We start from the raw sequence: 18,198 nt of genomic DNA, 5'->3' as shown, positions 1-18,198 counted from the left end.
CCACGGCAACACCGTTCATCGAAATCAAAACCCGATGCACAGAATTATGTATCTTAGTGTAGTCTACTTTTGCGCCAAGTTATATTCAAATCAGACCAAAACTGTAGGAGGAGTAGCATTTTGAAAGAATTTCACAGAAATTTCTATTTTTAGTAACCACGGCAACACCGTTCAGAAATCAAAAACCGATGCACAAAATTATGTATCTTAGTGTAGTCTACTTGTGTGCCAAGTTATATTGAAATCGGACCAAAACTGTAGGAGGAGTAGCATTTTGAAAAATTGTTTACAGACAGACAGACAGACAGACGGACAGACAGACGGACGGACGACGGACGCATTACTATCGCATAAGCTCTTCTGGTCTCTGACCAGTAGAGCTAACAAAAATTGTGAATACACTGCTTTGACACTATAATATTTTCTGTTAATTTATATTTCTCATACAATTTATTGAATTCAGCACATTTCAGGAAGTTTTAAAAATTTGACTTTTGTGGGGGCAAATATATGCAATATACCGCATATAGTTCTTTTTTGCATACTGTAAATTTTGTTTTCTTGTTTGGATCTGGTACAATTTTCTCTGAGCCATTTGTCGGAGTTTCACCATCGAATCTGTTCTCCTTGATAAATCTTCTGGTCCTCTCTACGATGTTTTTATCTAACTTTCCGTGAGATTCCAACACTTCTAGTACTGTTGTCAAAGTGCAAACACTGAGCAAACAAAAAAAAGAACATGTATGTTATAGAAAAATCAAACAATATACATGTACAACTGCATATTTATCATTTTTTAAAAACTCTAATTTGATCATTTGGTTAATAATTAGCCAGGATATTTGACATTAGCAAGGATATCTAACATATGCTAGGATATTGATATAGCAAGGATATCTAAATTTAGCTAGGATATCTGATAATAGCAAGGATATGTAACATCAGCTAGGATATCTAACAATAGCAAGGATATCTAAATTTAGCTAGGATATCTGATAATAGCAAGGATATCTAACATTAGCTAGGATATCTGATAATAGCAAGGATATTTAACATTATGTGGAAACAAATCTTCAAAATTTGAATGAAGATACCAATGTCATTATAGTGGTGATCAAAAATTCAAATTTCAAAAAGCCACTTTTTTTCATAAACTTGGAAAATGTCCTCAAAAACTCTAGTTAGGATTGTCCCTCTCATTCTACATGTAAAAGCTTCCGACTTTGTTGTAGCTATGATATAGAAAAATCAAACAATATACATGTACAACTGCATATTTATCATTTTTTAAAAATCTAATTTGATCATTTGGTTAATAATTAGCCAGGATATTTGACATTAGCAAGGATATCTAATATTTAGCAAGGATATCTGATAAAAACAAGACATCTAATATTAGCTGGGATATCTGATTATAGCAAGGATATCTAATATTAGCTAGGATATCTGATTATAGCAAGGATATCTAATATTAGCTAGGATATCTGATAATAGCAAGGATATCTAACATTAGCTAGGATATCTGATAATAGCAAGGATATCTAACATTATGTGGAAACAAATATTCAAAATTTGAATGAGGATACCAATGTCATTATAGTGGTGATCAAAAATTCAAATTTCAAAAAGCCACTTTTTTTCATAAACTTGGAAAAATGTCCTCCAAAACTCTAGTTAGGATTGTCCCTCTCATTCTACATGTAAAAGCTTCCGACTTTGTTGTAGCAATGATACATCTCTTTCTAAAATGTTTACCCTTGAAGGGCTTCATTGATATTTAGTACATGTACCTATAAAGTTTTATGCCTATTCACAAATATTCAGTACCTATGGATTGTTATGCCTATTCATTGATATTTAGTACCTATGAAGTGTTATGACTATTCATTGATATTTAGTACCTATGAAGCGTTATGCCTATTCATTGATATTTAGTACCTATGAAGTGTTATGCCTATTCATTGATATTTAGTACCTATGAAGTGTTATGCCTTTTTTCTTCAGAGCTCTTTGTCCACCTTGTTCCCTGTCCAGTAGAACTACAGCATCAGTAACTCTTACTGATATTGACTGAAGGGTCTGAAAAAGTCAAAATACACCAGAAATGTTACTTTACATCTGAAAATATTAATTCTTACCCAGTAACTAATTACCTGTATTCTTAGTATCTAAACTTAAAATCAATGCTTACCCAGTAGTTCAAAATTCTTAGAATCTGATAAATGTAAGTTCTTATCCAATAATTTAATTTTGTTTTTATTCTCGCCTCTCAATGGTTGATTTCCAAAAAGGAACGCAGATTATTTTGTATAATCTGGCTTGGTATGGGGACACACCCCCTTGATGACCAGCTTAATCATCCTATCCATGCAATCCCCTCATTTCCAGTCCGCGGAATCCATAGAAAATTCCAGATTTAATAAATGTACCTTTAACTTCAAACAGTTACTCGATCTTACCTCATGCAAACAGACATCATGGCTGCCAGATCTATGTATCAGTTATTACCTCCCCTCGCTTCCTATCACTTCTGTTACTAAGGTTGTATTATTGCGTGGTAAATTTGAACTCATAAAAAGCAGCACAATTTTATATCCAAAGGTGTTTTATTTATTTTAAAATTTTAAAATTATAAGGAATGACTTTAATTCTTGGCCAAATTATCGAGTATAATCTGGTTTGGGTCAGTTTACGCTTTTTTATAATCGGCTTCGTGGATTATAAAGCGTAAACTGACCCAAACCAGATTATGCTCGATAATTTGGCCAAGAATTAGAGTCATTCCTTAAATAACTCAATAATCATAGATTCAACTTGTAAATGATAATATAGTGGTAAAGCGCTTCTTGCCTGGACAGTTTCGGTAAAGCGGCCTCACCTGAACGGTTTTGGTATAGCATGTCTCACTTGAACATTTTTGGCATAGCGTGTCTCACTTGAACGGTTTTGGTATAGCTTGTCTCACCTGAACATTTTTGGTATAGCGTGTCTCACTTGAACGGTTTTGGTATAGCTTGTCTCACCTGAACATTTTTGGCATAGCGTGTCTCACTTGAACGGTTTTGGTATAGCTTGTCTCACCTGAACATTTTTGGTATAGCGAGTCTCACTTGAAGGGTTTTGGTATAGCGTGTCTCACTTGAATGGTTTTGGTATAGTGCGCCTCACCTGAACGGTTTTGGTAAAGCAGCTCACCTGAACTGTTTCGGTAAAGCGGCCTCACCTGAACAGTTTTGGTATAGAGCGTCTCATCTGAACAATTTCGGTATAGCGCACCTCACCTGAACGGTTTTAGTATAGCTTGTCTCACCTGAACGGTTTCCATGACAGAGCCACCACTAGTTACCACGTCCTCCACGATCAGACAGCTCTCTCCCTCCCTGTAGTGACCCTCCACCATCTTCTTTGTACCATAATCTTTTGCCTCTTTTCTGCGAATTAACATCGGCACCTTGTGGTGAACAGAGAAGCACTGAAATGTAGTTTTTAATATAATTAAAAAGAGGAGCAACATAAAAAATAGTTTTCTAACTCTTAACTTGCAATATACTATGGAATCGCTTAAATTCATTGGGTCAATGTACATGCACAAGCAGAATTTTATTTGTTCCTTATCATGGGTAGGTAAAAATGACATTAACTTTTCCCATAGTATATTTTTTAAATCTCTTTCTATCAAGTTTGTAACTCCATACTGTTGCTACTGGAAGTGCTGTGTACGGAACGCCGCAGACAGAGTCAAAACGACAGTCAGCTGATTTAGCCACCTCCCACGTCAATTCCGATACTTCATTCTAAAGGGAGAGAAGAATCAAGTTTATAAATAATGTAATAGGAATCCAATAAAGTTCCAGTCATTGTAATAAAAAGGTACCAGGCACTCTGTTCCATAAACAGGTACATTCCATATTTTGTTTTACAAAAGTACTTTTCATTTTTATATATTCCTAATTAATAAGTGGACTTAGAATTCACTAAATAATTGTAATAAAGAATGTAAAACAATTCAATACATGTAATTACTGTAAATCACGTTTTATTCGTGAGAACTTAATTTTCGCGTAATTACGCGAGATAAAGAGCTCGCGAAAATTTCATTCTCAAGTTTAAAAGTATTCCTTATGATTATATAGAGGAAAAACAACAAATACGTGAAAATTATGTCTGGCTAATAAAGAGTCAATGACTATCTTGTGAAAATAAGGTGTTGCGCAAAAATTTAGTGATCTACAGTATATGTTTCAGGGGAATATATATAAATTGTACAAGTGTAAATGTACATTTTTATAAAATGCTGTGAAAAGGGGAATAACTCTTTCAAAGTATGCATAGTAAGAATGTATTGTGAATTTATGAGTACTTTGTATGTGTAAAGAATTTTCATTTTGATTTATATATAAAATTGTACTCATATTACTTACATGTATACTAAATGTATATTTACAGCATTATCTATTCTCCAGATACCTAAAAATAATAAATCACCAAAAAACGAACCTGCAGGTATCATATGGTCTTATTTTTCATCCATACATGACCTCTTTTACAATTGAAATTTTAAGAAATCTATCTTTTAACACAGGTACTTGCCAAAGGGTCTTGGTTTATAAATATGAATGTTTATATTTATTTATACATATTTATAAACCAAGACCCAACTACCTGTGTCTTTTTAATGTAAATGTCCAAGTTAATTCACTTACACAGCTGTGTGTGAACTCATTGCTATCAATCATGCAAAATCTTAGCCTGTAAATTTATGTAATGTAGCAAATTTATTATAGAATGTCAGTTGTCTTTTTGAGAGACTTACCAAAAGAGAGGGATATGACACAATGACACGCAAATCAAAATATACTGGAGAATCAATGCCACTTTTCAACTTAAAATTTCCAAACTTCACAGCCTGTACTTTATAGAGTTCTAATATTAATGATTCTTTTCTACTATTTAACGATTTCTCATTTGCCGCCATGCTGTTCGTTGTAAATAAGTTCGGGTTCGGTATGAAAGGAAATGGTGTAAAACTAGGAATTGTAACAGAAATGAAAAATTGAGTTTGTCATGAAAAATACTCATTATTTAATGATATGAGCTAAAATGTATTTTGTTGCAGTGAATTTAAGTTTGTAATATTTTGCATTCTCTGAAATTACTGAGTAAAGCAACAGTGAAGCAAAAATCTTTCTTGCATTCGCTACAGTAAATATACTAATGATAACCAGCTCCTACTTTCATTTTCCTTCTGGGGTGATGATGATGTTAGTTGTAGTCAAATTTATTCCCTTAACCATTCTATTGACAACTGTTTTCAGTGCAATTGGTAAAGTACAATTCATAAATTGATTATCTGTCTCCTATAGCTTTCATTATTTCTTTCCTGTTACGCATAAATATAACGTAAAATTGTGAAATTTGGTCACAATTATATTGTGTAATTCCTTGGCACTGTGCATACATAAATTGACATCCTCATTGAATTAATAAATGGGGTTTAAGAAACAATCTTTACTTTGTAGAAACTCCAGTCAATGCCACCATCAACTCACCAAAAAATTTAAAGCACTCTGACATTGAAATTATTTCTTTTAATTTCTGTTTTCATATTTTTTCTTTCAGATGTCAAACCAAATCAACCAGTTTTGGTCAACATTAAAGGACAGAGCAACAACTCTATAACTCTGAGGAATGTGACGGCAGACATAAGTTATGTAACGTGTCAGGTCCATTCCCAAACCAAAAACCTCACGCTTTCTTCCACTCCCGTACCGAGGGTGGGGAAGTCATTGACAGGGGGAGACATTGGAATTGTCACTGTCCTGGAGCCCGATCAGACAGAAGTCACCTGGTACCTCCAGTCTAACCACAGCCAAGATGTGCAAGTTCTGCTGGCAGTTTTCCTGATGTCAAAAAATGGTAAAATTTAAAGATTATTAATGGATAAATTTAGTATCTGAAATTACATTTATGGTTTGATATTCTGTAAGCTGTTTACCATAAAATACATTGTAAGTCATTTCTTATTACATGTTTTTGTTGCTGTTGAAATATTGCTTATAACGATGGTTACAGCAAAGTGATTTGCTGTCCCCATAGCTTTGATGTCATATATATTGTAAAATTAACTTCTTTGTTGATGTACTTGACTTTAAATAAATATTATCTTATCTAACGGGTATAACAAACTACACTTATAATAAAGCAAAAATGTCTACCTCTGGCAATTTGTTATAAGCATCTACATGTTTAATTTTATTTCTTGGTACTGTACTAAGTGTAATCTGAATTTTCCCTTATTTTAAAGATACTGTATACAGGGAAATTTTCACCACCTGTTTTATTTTTGTAATCGTTCCTTTCGCCCTTTCCTCATTTGAGCGAATTTAAAACAGGGCAATTTCAAAGAATACAGTATAATTTCTTAAACAAAACTATGACTGGGAATTTAAAACATGGCTAAATTGTTTGCAAGTATGAAAGGCGAAAATAACCCTGTATAGAGTACTTAGCTGATCGATGCACTCTGGAGCTTTCACATTTTTTCAGACACCTTAGTTGTAATCTGATGTTTTCTCTATTTTACAATGCGCATTATAGCTGTAATCTGGATTCCTTCCTATTTTACAAAGCTCTAAGTCAGTATCTATAATCTCTTCCACAGAGCCTTAATTAATGGATTTAATCTGGAATTCTCTATTTTACAGATTCTTTAGTTGATGGGTGTAATCTGCAGGGGCTGACAAATAGATTTTTTATGCACTTGTCCAAGGGCAAGTGCATGGTCAAAGTTCACTTGCCCTACCAGAATTTTGCTTGCCCCGCCATTATGATACACAACTAATACTGTTTATATTTATACATATTTCAAAAAATAGGAAGACAAATACTGAGTAGATCATGCAAGCTCCTGTGCTTAGTTTTAATTCTATGACTTACATGTGGATTTGATTGTTTTTTAAGTCACTTGCCCACAGGCAAGCGGTTGATAAAATTTCACTTGTCCACCCCTAAAATTCACTACCCCTGGGCATCGGGCAATGGGAATTGTCAGCTTCTGAATCTGGAATTCTCTATTTTACACAGTCTCTAGTTGTTGGGTGTATCTGGAATCCCCTTTTTATAAAAAAAAGTCTATTTGTTTGGATGTACAGTGTATAATCTAGATTTCTTTATATTATAGAGCCGTCTGTTGTTGGATGTAATTTTAATTTCTCCATCTTACAGAACCCCTAGCTGGTGGATGTAATCTAGAGTTTTCTCTGGAGGATGATGCCAATCTACGGGTCTCTTACACTACCACCAAGAATCTTGTAGAATTCCAATTGTCCAACATCCCACTGAGGAATAGATCCGCCCACCCTTCTTGTGAAGAAAAGTCTTCACAGAATATGTTAGAATACAGCATCTATGTGAAATACCTGTCCGAGAATGATTTCACCTCGGGGGAATACTTCTCAACAATGAAACAAATGATGACAGCTGAGGATGTGATGACTAATGGTCTCCTGGTAAACAAGTATTCTATTCTAAAATAATAATCAGATCTGTGTGATGGTATTGATCTAAAGAAACTGCTCAACATTTCTAATTTCAGCTTTCTAAAACAACAAGTAAAGACACTGTTCAAAAACCAGAATTCATGGCGGCATCATACACAGGAACAGGGGCGGTGTATAACATGGTTGTCAAGGCAACGACCCCATCAGGTGTAACCATGGCAGCATACTTTCCTCAGGTCACATACAGCTGTAATATACAACAAAGGGAGGGCTGTAAAATGTATGGTCAGTAAATGTTACAGCAGAAAGTCAAAATTTGTGCACAAGTGTTGTAAATTGTAATTAGACATTCAATAAGTACTGTATACAGGGAAATTTTCGCACCCATTTTATTTTTGCCCCTTTCGCCCTACCCTCATTTGGGCGAATTTAAAACGAGGCGAATTCAAAGAATACTGTATAATTTCTGAAACAAAACTATGACTGGGCGAATTTAAAACGGGGCAAAATTGTTTGCAAGAGTAAAAGGGCGAAAATAAGACGGGGTGAAAATAACTCTGTACACATTATTCAGCAGTAGTTCATAAGCTGTCAATAATTGATAAATCTCCAGGGCTTCAATTTACAAAGAAAAATTAGACTAAGATCAAAATATCATTTTATGAATACCCCAGTAATTATAAAATATAGTTTTACATCTTAGTCTCAAGTACTTTTATAACTGGTCCCATTTTCTATTATTAGTTTTCTCACTGTTCCTTTACAGGTGTATTCTGGCTGACTGCTGCAGTTGTCCTGGGGATAGTGGGACTGTTCCTGACTTTTCTGGGACATAGATTTTTCAGAACTGGTAAATACTGTACAAAGGTAGACTTTTGTAGAGGTGGGAATCTATAAAGTTGTCCTTTAGGAGGTGCAAAATGGATATAAAGTTTTGACCCATGGGAATTCACAATACATGTCTCTATACCACAAAAACAACAAAAATTAAACCACTATTAAATAGGTGATTTATAGATTTATAGTCAATGTTTATATCACTCTATAAGGTATGATAGCTGGGTTAAAAGTAAAGTATATAACTTAAGTTTTCCTTATTGAAACTATCTTGTTATTGTTAACCCTTTGTGTGCTGACTTGTTTTACGTGCGCTGTAACCTCAGGACTGAGTTGTTTTGTAATATCAACGAAATTATCACAATGGTGTACTAAAATGCAAATATCTAAAATTGTTGACAACCAATTTGCTTGAAATTTAGCAAATATATAGCAATTGTTGCGTTTTTTTAATCTATACTTTTTTTAAAAAATCTAATATTTTATGTTGCCATGGCAACCAAATTTTCAAAAAAATATATTTTAAAATGACTTTTTAGCATTTTAACTATATTTTTCAGAGAAAATATTGCACTTTGATGAAAAAAAATAAATCAATCTCTTTAAGGCCATGCAAAGTTAATTACTTGGTTCTCAGGCCTTTTTTCAAGAAATATGATGAGGGAGGGAGGCATTTTTTTTTCTTTTTTATTGCCCCCAAAACATGATGAGGCAGCATTTTACATTGTACAAAACCTCAAAAAATGATGAGGGAGGTGATTTGGTGTTTATATTTTATTGATTTAGCAATAAAAAGGGTCAATGAGGCACCCTTGGAAGAGATGAGGGAGGGCCTGAGAACCAAGAAATTATTTTTTTTTTGCCTAAATATTCAATTTTAGTTTAATATTATGCAAAAAAAAATTAATTTAAACAATAACTCGATGATAAAGTCAATGTTATATATACCGTTATGTTGTAAAAAGTCATTGTATACTTATCTGAGTAAGGGATATATTCATGTAGGTTTAAGTGAATTTTGATTCAAGTTAATGGATTTTTTTTTCAGATTTTAACTAAAAATAGTATAAATTGAAGATTCAATTAGCCTGTAAATATAAAACCAGTGATTATTTTAAGAAATATTGGCAATCATATAAGAAAGTATGATCCTCAACGAATATGCAGTTTTCGAGGTTGGGAAATCTTGGAGCAAATTGGCACAACAATGAACTAATTGCTGTTACTAGTATTCATTTTCAAATTAAAGAAGTCAATATGTTAAATAAATTTTATAAAAATAAATTAACATTTACACTAAGTTACAGAGGTCTTATTTTCTAATGACTGGTATCTAACAGCCCTAAATATACTCTAGTAATTCTCAACTCTTTTTATTTTGCTTTTATAGAAGAAAATGCATTTCTCCATGTTATTTGTAAAGTTTACATATTCATCAACTTTCCTCCCACAGTACTTCTCACTCTGTAAGAAATGTGGCATTTATTTTAGAAGTTTTATTCCTGGCTGGCAACAATAATTGCCAGCAGGAAAACTAGTATTTTAAATTTTAGAAATGTAAGCACCTTAACAGTCATTTATAATGTTTTAAAAAATGACTTCGTTCAATGTGGTCACTGGTGAATAACAGTTTTGATTTTTTTCAATTGATTTTAGTTAATGATGGTTGACAGATATGTACCATAATATCAATCAATATATTATGAAATACTTTTAAGTTTATGCAAGTCTAATAGTAAGGGTAATGGATATAGGCCAAGTAAGCTCAGTCAGTAGAGCATCTGACCAGTGATGCAGGGGCCCCTTCTTAGATTCACGGTCCAGCCGTGCATTTTCTCCTTCCTTGTTACATATTTGATGCTAATGACCCCTCTGGATTTGCAAGTGAAAGTCCCGTCAGGGGCTAATAAGAATTTGGGTTGTGTCTGCAAGGATAAAGATAACTTTGAGGGATATGTAATTGTTATGCTATGGGTATCAACCTGGGTACAGTGTAGCTCATTCGGTAGAGCACCTGACTAGTGAAGCAGGGTTCCTGAGTTCAATTCCTGGTCCAACAATAGTTACCATACATTCTCTCCTTTCCTATTACACAAGTTTTAAATGTGCCTGAATTTTTACGTCAACATAATATATTATTCCTAATACTGTATACAGGGAAATTTTTGCCCCCGTTTATTTTTGACCCTTTCACTCTCTCCTTGATTGGGTGAATTCAAATTACACCTCATAATTTCCTAAACAGAACTATGACTGGGTGAATTTAAAACAGTGCAGAATTGTTCACAAGTTCAAAAGGGCGAAAATAACACGGGACGAAAATAACCCTGTATACAGTAATGAAAATTATATTTTATTTCCACTATGGGATTTCTTTGTATTCTTAGTAACTATTCATATTTTCATATTTAAAAATAAACATATATTTGGAGGACAAAATGTAATCTTTGTTGATGAGTAATTGTACAGGAATTTGCATTTTTGAAAAAAAAAGTTTTGACCATCATTAAAAAAAAATTCTCACAGTAAATCTTAGCCTTTTTTCTGTATTCATTCAGGCATATATGATTACCTCCTACATCAAATGTACCTATCTTACTGTTACATATCTAGAAGGGATGGAATGTAGAAGCTTCTTGGGCCTTATAAATTTGTAAACTAGAGGATATATTACATATTAATAGGTAAAAACATGTACAGTGTGTACTTTTGAGTTTGAGAAGTACAATTCCTACAGTAAAACTCGGTTATAACGAAGTCACTGGGACCTATGAAATTACTTCGCTATATCTATAAACCGTTATAACTGTATAAGAAATCAATTAAATTTATTTAGCTGGGTATCCAAATTGACTTCGCTACATCCGTAAATTCGCAATATCGTGTTCGTACTAAACGAGTTTTGCTGTATTACCCAGTCTTTATTGTAATTTATTGAACTGATGTACATGCAAGTCCATCGATTTACAAATTACTCATTCTAAAGACTCTGATCTCCTTCTTATATATGCCTACAAAAATGACAATTCATCTTAATTTTAAACTGTAGAGATACAATTTATTTAACCAGTGAATTTTTATAATTTTGTGTGTGCATGTATAAGTAAAAAATGGGACAGTCTCACTGTTTTTGATAAAATAAAGATAAAAAGTGGAGGAAATGTGCAATTTAATCCACATGCTTTATTGTGGCAAATGTCCCCATATGGGGAGAGTTGCGGACCGAAAACCCTTGGCTAGCGAAGATGGGGAGCGTTGCAGACCGAAAACCCTTGGCTAGCGAAGATGCAGTTTACACAAATGACAGTCATTTCAGGGAAAATCAGCACTTCAAAATTTTTTCATCACTTTTTACCATTTTCATGTATATGCACATGATCAAATGCATCAATGCATCTTTTCTGATAACTAGCTTACATTTGAAGACACTATATAGAAAAAAATTAAGTTTATTTTTAATTTTTAATTGTGCTAAAAATGTTACAATACAATGTATATCATATACTGTTATACAAAAATATTTGAAAGTTTTCCCAAATAGATGGAGTATATCAAGCAGCTTTAAACCAGAATTTTTAGGTGTAATTAGGGCCACTTAATTGACTCAATGATTGTCGATTATAAAATTCATATTGTGTATATTTCGAATACCATGTATCATGAATTAATTTTGCTTGATCACAAAAATATGTTGATGGGTATACTCTATATATCTCTTTTGGACTTACTTATTAATGCAATAACTCATTGGAAAACTTTCTACAATGTTCAAGGTTCTCCACGTTTATTACTTTTATTAGGTGGAACCTTTTTTATCTTTCAACATTTTTGAAATGGGTCTTTAGATTTAAAAAAAAATGTTTCCTTATTTATTTGTTTATTTATTGTTAAAAAACAAATGCTTTTAATTAACAAGATGCTTCAAATTATATTTTGCAAACCTTTATTTCAAAGCAAAGCTTGATTTACGTACCGGTATATGTAAACAACGTGCACAGCCACTGAGGAAAAGAAAAACGTCTGTGACTTGCCAGGTTCAATCTCGCGCAGTATTGTTTTCATTTAGACGATGTAATGTATATCTACATACAAAACACCAAATAAACAAATAATAACCACCGTATGTCCAAAATATAAAACTTTGCCGACCATATAAGCTCTCGATATGCTTCAGACTGAAGTTCAGTAGCATGTGCATGCTACTTTCGTTTTAACAGGAAGAACTTTGCAAGGTTAAGGTCAAGTCAAGTTAACCAGAGTTTTTCTGCTAAAATATCGAAAATTTCTTAGTAATTTGAAGTTTACTAGCACAAATTTATTAGAATTATTAATATTTAACTATTTTTTGGATTTATTTCTTTATTTTCCTTAATATTAGAGCAAGTTAGTAGATATTTATTACATGCGCGTTTTTTCCCTGTTTCCAAAAATAGCGTACACTGTACTGACTTTCATCGTAACAAACGCCAAAACCCTTCACTTTAAATCACAATTTCACAAATAATTCTCATATTTTCACATCTTAATTACCTATTTTTCAATGTGTTGTAGTTGTATAATACATTTTGAAAGATTCTGAATAATTCACAGCTCATTTATACGTTTTACACGACGTTTTATGTGACGAAGCGCTAATTTCAGACTCAGACCCAACATATTGGGTTCCCGCACGCAAGCCTTTGTGACTTCAAACCCAATATATTGGGTTCCCGCACACAAAGGGTTAAGATATAATTATATGTTATATTTCAGGAAACTTTCTGTGTGCCTTCCTGGGATTTTGTATCATTTTCTACAGTGTACTGAGTCTTTACACAGATCAGACTGATACAGGTAACATCCGTAAAAATGTTCTCCTTAATAGTTCAAATTAGTGACATTGAACCTTCTTGTCAAATATTTTGCTTGTGAACATCCCATTTTTGATTTCCATGAAATGTAAAGAATTCACACCTTATTTTGTCTCAGTCTCAGGTGACGATGGGAATCGATAAGAATTTCACAATCGATGATTGGGTTATTGTTACTAACTCATTATCAATTTTAACTGGACATTTAAAAAGCCAATCAATTTTTGAATGAGTACCTAGTAAGTGGTAATAATGGGTAAATGACTACTTTTTATGGTGGTCCAGCTGGTCCTTTGTTTATTTTGTAGAGCCTTCATATCCAGGAATGTGCTTTGTTACTGAGTATGAATACAGTTGCCTTGTCAAACGAAGCATTTGAAAATTAAATGTGTTATCCTCTGAAATCAGAGGATAAACTATCCCACAATGCAATGCGGTTTCCATGCATGTATATATGGTAAAAAATTTGGCTGCCATAATGAATCTTGCTATCCTCCAATACTGCCCAGACCTGATAAATTAGTAGCTAAGTGGTGGCTGGAAAAATTTGCTTGAAAACTATTATGATTGTAAAATAAAATAAAAAACAATTAATCAGAATTTTAAAAATGTATCCAGGTAATCCAATGCCTGGATTATGCCAACAATCAACTGATTTGCAATTATAATCAATGATTGGAACACCACTAGCCTCGGTCATTACTTTGTGTCTGTTTTCCAGTGGTGCTGGTGATGATGTTTATTCTGGGTGTGGTTTGTGCTGCCCTCTGGGTGGGGATGTATGAGTTTGTGGGGGTAGCTGCCCTCTCTGGACTGGTATAATTACTAGATGTATCTGTTTATTTTACAGTGGTGCTGGTGATGACGGTGATTCTAGGGGTGGTGTGTGCTAGCTGCCCTCTGGGTGGGATGTATGAGTTTGTGGGGGTACCTGCCCTCTCTGTACTGGTGTCATTACTATCTGTTTATTTTACAGTGGTGCTGGTCATGACGTTTATTCTGGGTGTGGTTTGTGCTGCCCTCTGGGTGGGGATGTACGAGTGTGTGGGGGTAGCTGCCCTCTCTGTACTGGTGTCATTACTATCTGTTTATTTTACAGTAGAGCTGGTCATGACGTTTATTCTGGGTGTGGTTTGTGCTGCCCTCTGGGTGGGGATGTACGAGTGTGTGGGGGTAGCTGCCCTCTCTGTACTGGTGTCATTACTATCTGTTTATTTTACAGTAGAGCTGGTCATGACGTTTATTCTGGGTGTGGTGTGTGCTGCCCTCTGGGTGGGGATGTACGAGTGTGTGGGGTAGCTGCCCTCTCTGTACTGGTGTCATTACTATCTGTTTATTTTCCAGTAGAGTTGGTCATGACGTTTATTCTGGGTGTGGTGTGTGCTGCCCTCTGGGTGGGGATGTACGAGTGTGTGGGGTAGCTGCCCTCTCTGTACTGGTGTCATTACTATCTGTTTATTTTCCAGTAGAGCTGGTCATGACGTTTATTCTGGGTGTGGTTTGTGCTGCCCTCTGGGTGGGGATGTACGAGTGTGTGGGGGTAGCTGCCCTCTCTGTACTGGTGTCATTACTATCTGTTTATTTTACAGTGGTGCTGGTCATGACGTTTATTCTGGGGGTGGTGTGTGCTGCCCTCTGGGTGGGGATGTATGAGTTTGTGGGGGTACCTGCCCTCTCGGTTCTACTGTCTGGACTAGTGGCAGGGTACATCATCTCCAGTGTCGTCTTCTACACACAGTTTGGTGAGAGTCAACTTCAGTAGAAGTAGTTAGGCCATAAAAAATTTATTTCTTGGTTCTCAGGCCCTCCCTCGTCTCTTCCAAGGGTGCCTCATTAACCCTTTTTATTGCTAAATCAATAAAAGAAAAATAAGAAATCACCTCCCTCATCATTTCATCAGGTTTTGTACAATGTAAAAATCTGCCTCATCAAGTTTTGGGGGCAATGAAAAAGTAAAAAAAAAAAAAGTCTCCCTCCCTCATCATATTTTTTGAAAAAAGGCCCGAAAACCAAGGAATTAACTTTGCATGGACTTACTTGTTTACCAGTCCTTTCACTGACTGTTTTTGAATTAATTCCCTTGAACTTTTGAAAAAAATTTAAAATTCAAAGTTTTTAATCATTATTTCATGTCTTACGAATATGCAATGTACAGTTTGAAATTTTGACTGCCTGTGGGGACATTTGTGGCATTATGACACATCTAATCTATTTTTGATGGTAAATTTTTTATGTAGTTGTATAGATCTAATTTATCTTCAATAGGTAACCTGTCGTACTGGGACAGCTCCTTTAATTACGGACTTGCCTTTGCCTGTGGAGTCCTGGTTATACCTGTGTTTATTCTGTCCTACACTAAAGTGGTAATGTATAAAGTTAAAACAATGATTTGGCATAAATATTGATAAAGTTAATAACTAATCACATTATACTCCTACCTTGAAAAGCAGGGAGGTATATACAATGCAGTGATGGGGTGTCCATCTGTCTGTCTGTCTAGCTGTATGTCCATCTGTTACACTTTGGGGGATCCATCTCTTATCTGCATCTCTTAAATGTCTAAATGAAAATTAATGAGATTTTCACAATATCTTGGATACTTGGTGCCATTGTGACCACTTATTTTACTTTTTGATCAGACACATATTTCGGGTGTCCCATAGCAAAAGGTGGACACTGCCATTCCTTCTATAATATTGAGGGTGTTCATCTCTTATCTGTGATCTCAACCAAGAAATATCTGAAGCAAGTAGTAATTGACATATTTGTAATATTAAATGAACATGACTTTTTTTTTTTCAGCTGAACATTGTATCGTGTGCATTCATTGGATCCTACCTAATTATTCTGGTCCCTGATATCTTCCTCTACACTGGAATGAAGTACATCATAGTCAATTCTATCAGACATTCCACCGATGTTGACTACATCAAAGTCGTTAACACTGGGCCCTTCCTCTTGCCAGGTATTCTCAATATCATTGTTTTGTTTTTATTTTTATGTCTATAAAAAAAAATTCTGCAGATTGCGTCTGGAGACATAATTTTTTTCATAAACTATTTTGAAAAAAGACCATTTATTTGTCATTATATATGCATATGAAGCATTATTGTGAAATGGTTTAGGTTCATTTGGTCTACTGAACGTTCCTGTTTCAGAGATAATCCTAGCCTGTGCCTGGTTTTTGGTGTGTGTCTTCGGAGCATTCGTACAGTTTTATCGTGACTGGGGCCAGCCAGATTTCCCCCAGAGTTCCAGAAGATGTGGCAGAAAATTACAACCAGGATATAACCGGATACCAGCCCGGTACAGCGTGGAGTCCGAGGGGGACTCGGACAGAGAACCGGACGAGCGGTCACCCCTCCTCAGACCGGCGAGGAATACCGGACATCACAGGGAGAGGGTGTTAGCGGCCCCCACATAGCAGTACCAGCTAAATGAAGTTAACGAACACTTAGGTGTACTGGACAAAGGGAGACAAATCCTCAACCATTCCTATTTCTGTCTCATGTACACTAGTTTGTTAATCTGCTATAGAAATGCATTCACATGTACCTAGTCAAACCATTCATGTAAATGTTAATAATATGGTCTGCTACATGCATTCATATTCATTAAAATCTTGCCAAAAATGAAAATAATAAAATTGTAATCATATAAGCTCATAGAATAGAGAAAAAGGAAACAATAGGGTTTCTTAAAAAAAAAAATGGACTCAACTTCAGCTCTAAGAGCCTTCAAAATACATTTTTTGTGAAATATCAAATATATTTCCAATACCCCCTGTATATGAGCATTATAAGCAATCAAATGTAGAGTTAACAATCATTCTGAAAGTATTGCATCAGCATTACTAATTCCCTACCAGCAAGTGTAAACTTAAATTGCTCAAGAATTAAAAATTAAAAGGGCCATAATTCCATAGAAACTGTTGAGGAGGAACGATGAAAACTTGATTCATAACTCTTCAGGGTACACTCACATTCCAAAAATCAGCTCAAAATCTGCAAGCATTGAAAAAAGCATGGAAAACCGAGTTGGAAAGACAGACAAACTGAAAGACTGACAGACGAGGAGGAAACCTATAGTCTCCTTCAGTTTCAGTATAGAGAGAATTAATTTACACGCAAAAGGGAGATGAGTCACTCTGAAAAAATATGTATGATAGGCAGTCTTGACCTGATTTTTTGTAGAAAAAGCTAAATGTATTTCTACTGTAGGGACTTCAGTTCCTTTGGTTTATTTCTGTGATATGTAAGTTTGCAATCAACCAATACTCAGTACAGTAGAAAGAATATTTAATATTTTTGTATTTACTTTTTATGTGATTGTAATTTAATGGAATTGGGGTGGGGGTGGGGTGGTTCCATGCACTATTAATAACATCACATTTTTCCATGTTACAATATATTTATATTTCATTATAACAGGGGCTGTAGTTAAAAATCATGTTATCCTATTTTCATGATAAATAAATTTATTGTTATATTTGTGCATTGTCTATTTCACATTACATTTTGATTTATAATTTTTTAATAAATCATGAATAATACATTTTTCTGCTTCTTTTTTTGAACTGAACATGCATGATTTTATGGAATTCCATGCAAGATTTCAATCCAGTTTTTTATTTAAGAAAATTTACTCAAAATAGTGAATCATTAATTTTACTTAATGGCTCAAGATAATTGTTTTAATATGTTAAATTTGAAAAGGTGTAGGACAAATCAAAATATAAAATGAAAATTAAAAATAAGAATTGTAATTTTTGTTCTTGGGTCATTAGTTTGTGACATAGAATACTAGTATTTCATGTAATTAAGGAGTGCTACAAGAATTTGTTTATTAGATTTTATGACATCTCTTGAGAAATTGTTTTCATAAGGGAAAGATTGATATAGGCTCTTAATTCAAATGAATGCCAGACTAACTCTTGATTTTTATTCACGAAACAGAATTAAAAAAAAAACGTTGATTATAAACACCAATGTGATTTTGTATCTCCCTGTGTG

The 18,198-nt window shown here is 34.2% G+C and overlaps 2 protein-coding genes across 2 annotated transcripts; one reads left to right on the top strand and one right to left on the bottom strand.

The window, feature by feature from the left end:
• Positions 1-545: 545 nt before the first annotated feature.
• On the bottom strand, positions 546-5,014 carry LOC134258569 (uridine 5'-monophosphate synthase-like; the record flags this gene model as incomplete). The annotated part of the gene is made up of 5 exons (XM_062741122.1): positions 4,814-5,014; positions 3,696-3,794; positions 3,311-3,472; positions 1,976-2,079; positions 546-717 (listed from the first exon to the last, which is right to left on the bottom strand). Coding segments are annotated over exons 1-5 (699 nt in total), but the record flags the coding sequence as incomplete, so codon positions are not given.
• Positions 5,015-5,233: 219 nt separating this feature from the next.
• On the top strand, positions 5,234-17,740 carry LOC134258571 (transmembrane 7 superfamily member 3-like). Its single transcript, XM_062741123.1, has 10 exons — positions 5,234-5,323; positions 5,620-5,916; positions 7,225-7,508; positions 7,595-7,784; positions 8,266-8,349; positions 13,089-13,169; positions 14,776-14,928; positions 15,452-15,549; positions 15,989-16,151; positions 16,345-17,740. Exons 1-10 carry the CDS (start codon positions 5,254-5,256, stop codon positions 16,608-16,610), a joined length of 1,686 nt encoding a protein of 561 aa, XP_062597107.1. The 5' UTR covers positions 5,234-5,253; the 3' UTR covers positions 16,611-17,740.
• The last annotated feature ends 458 nt before the right edge of the window (positions 17,741-18,198 follow it).

Source organism: Saccostrea cucullata, unplaced genomic scaffold (genome assembly GCF_032062105.1).
Source record: "Saccostrea cucullata isolate Sc308-1 unplaced genomic scaffold, CSIRO_AGI_Scuc_v1 ctg12861, whole genome shotgun sequence".
NCBI classification, from domain to species: domain Eukaryota; kingdom Metazoa; phylum Mollusca; class Bivalvia; order Ostreida; family Ostreidae; genus Saccostrea; species Saccostrea cuccullata.
The sequence above is the reverse complement of the archived record's forward strand: the minus strand, read 5'-3'. Positions and strand labels throughout refer to the sequence as shown.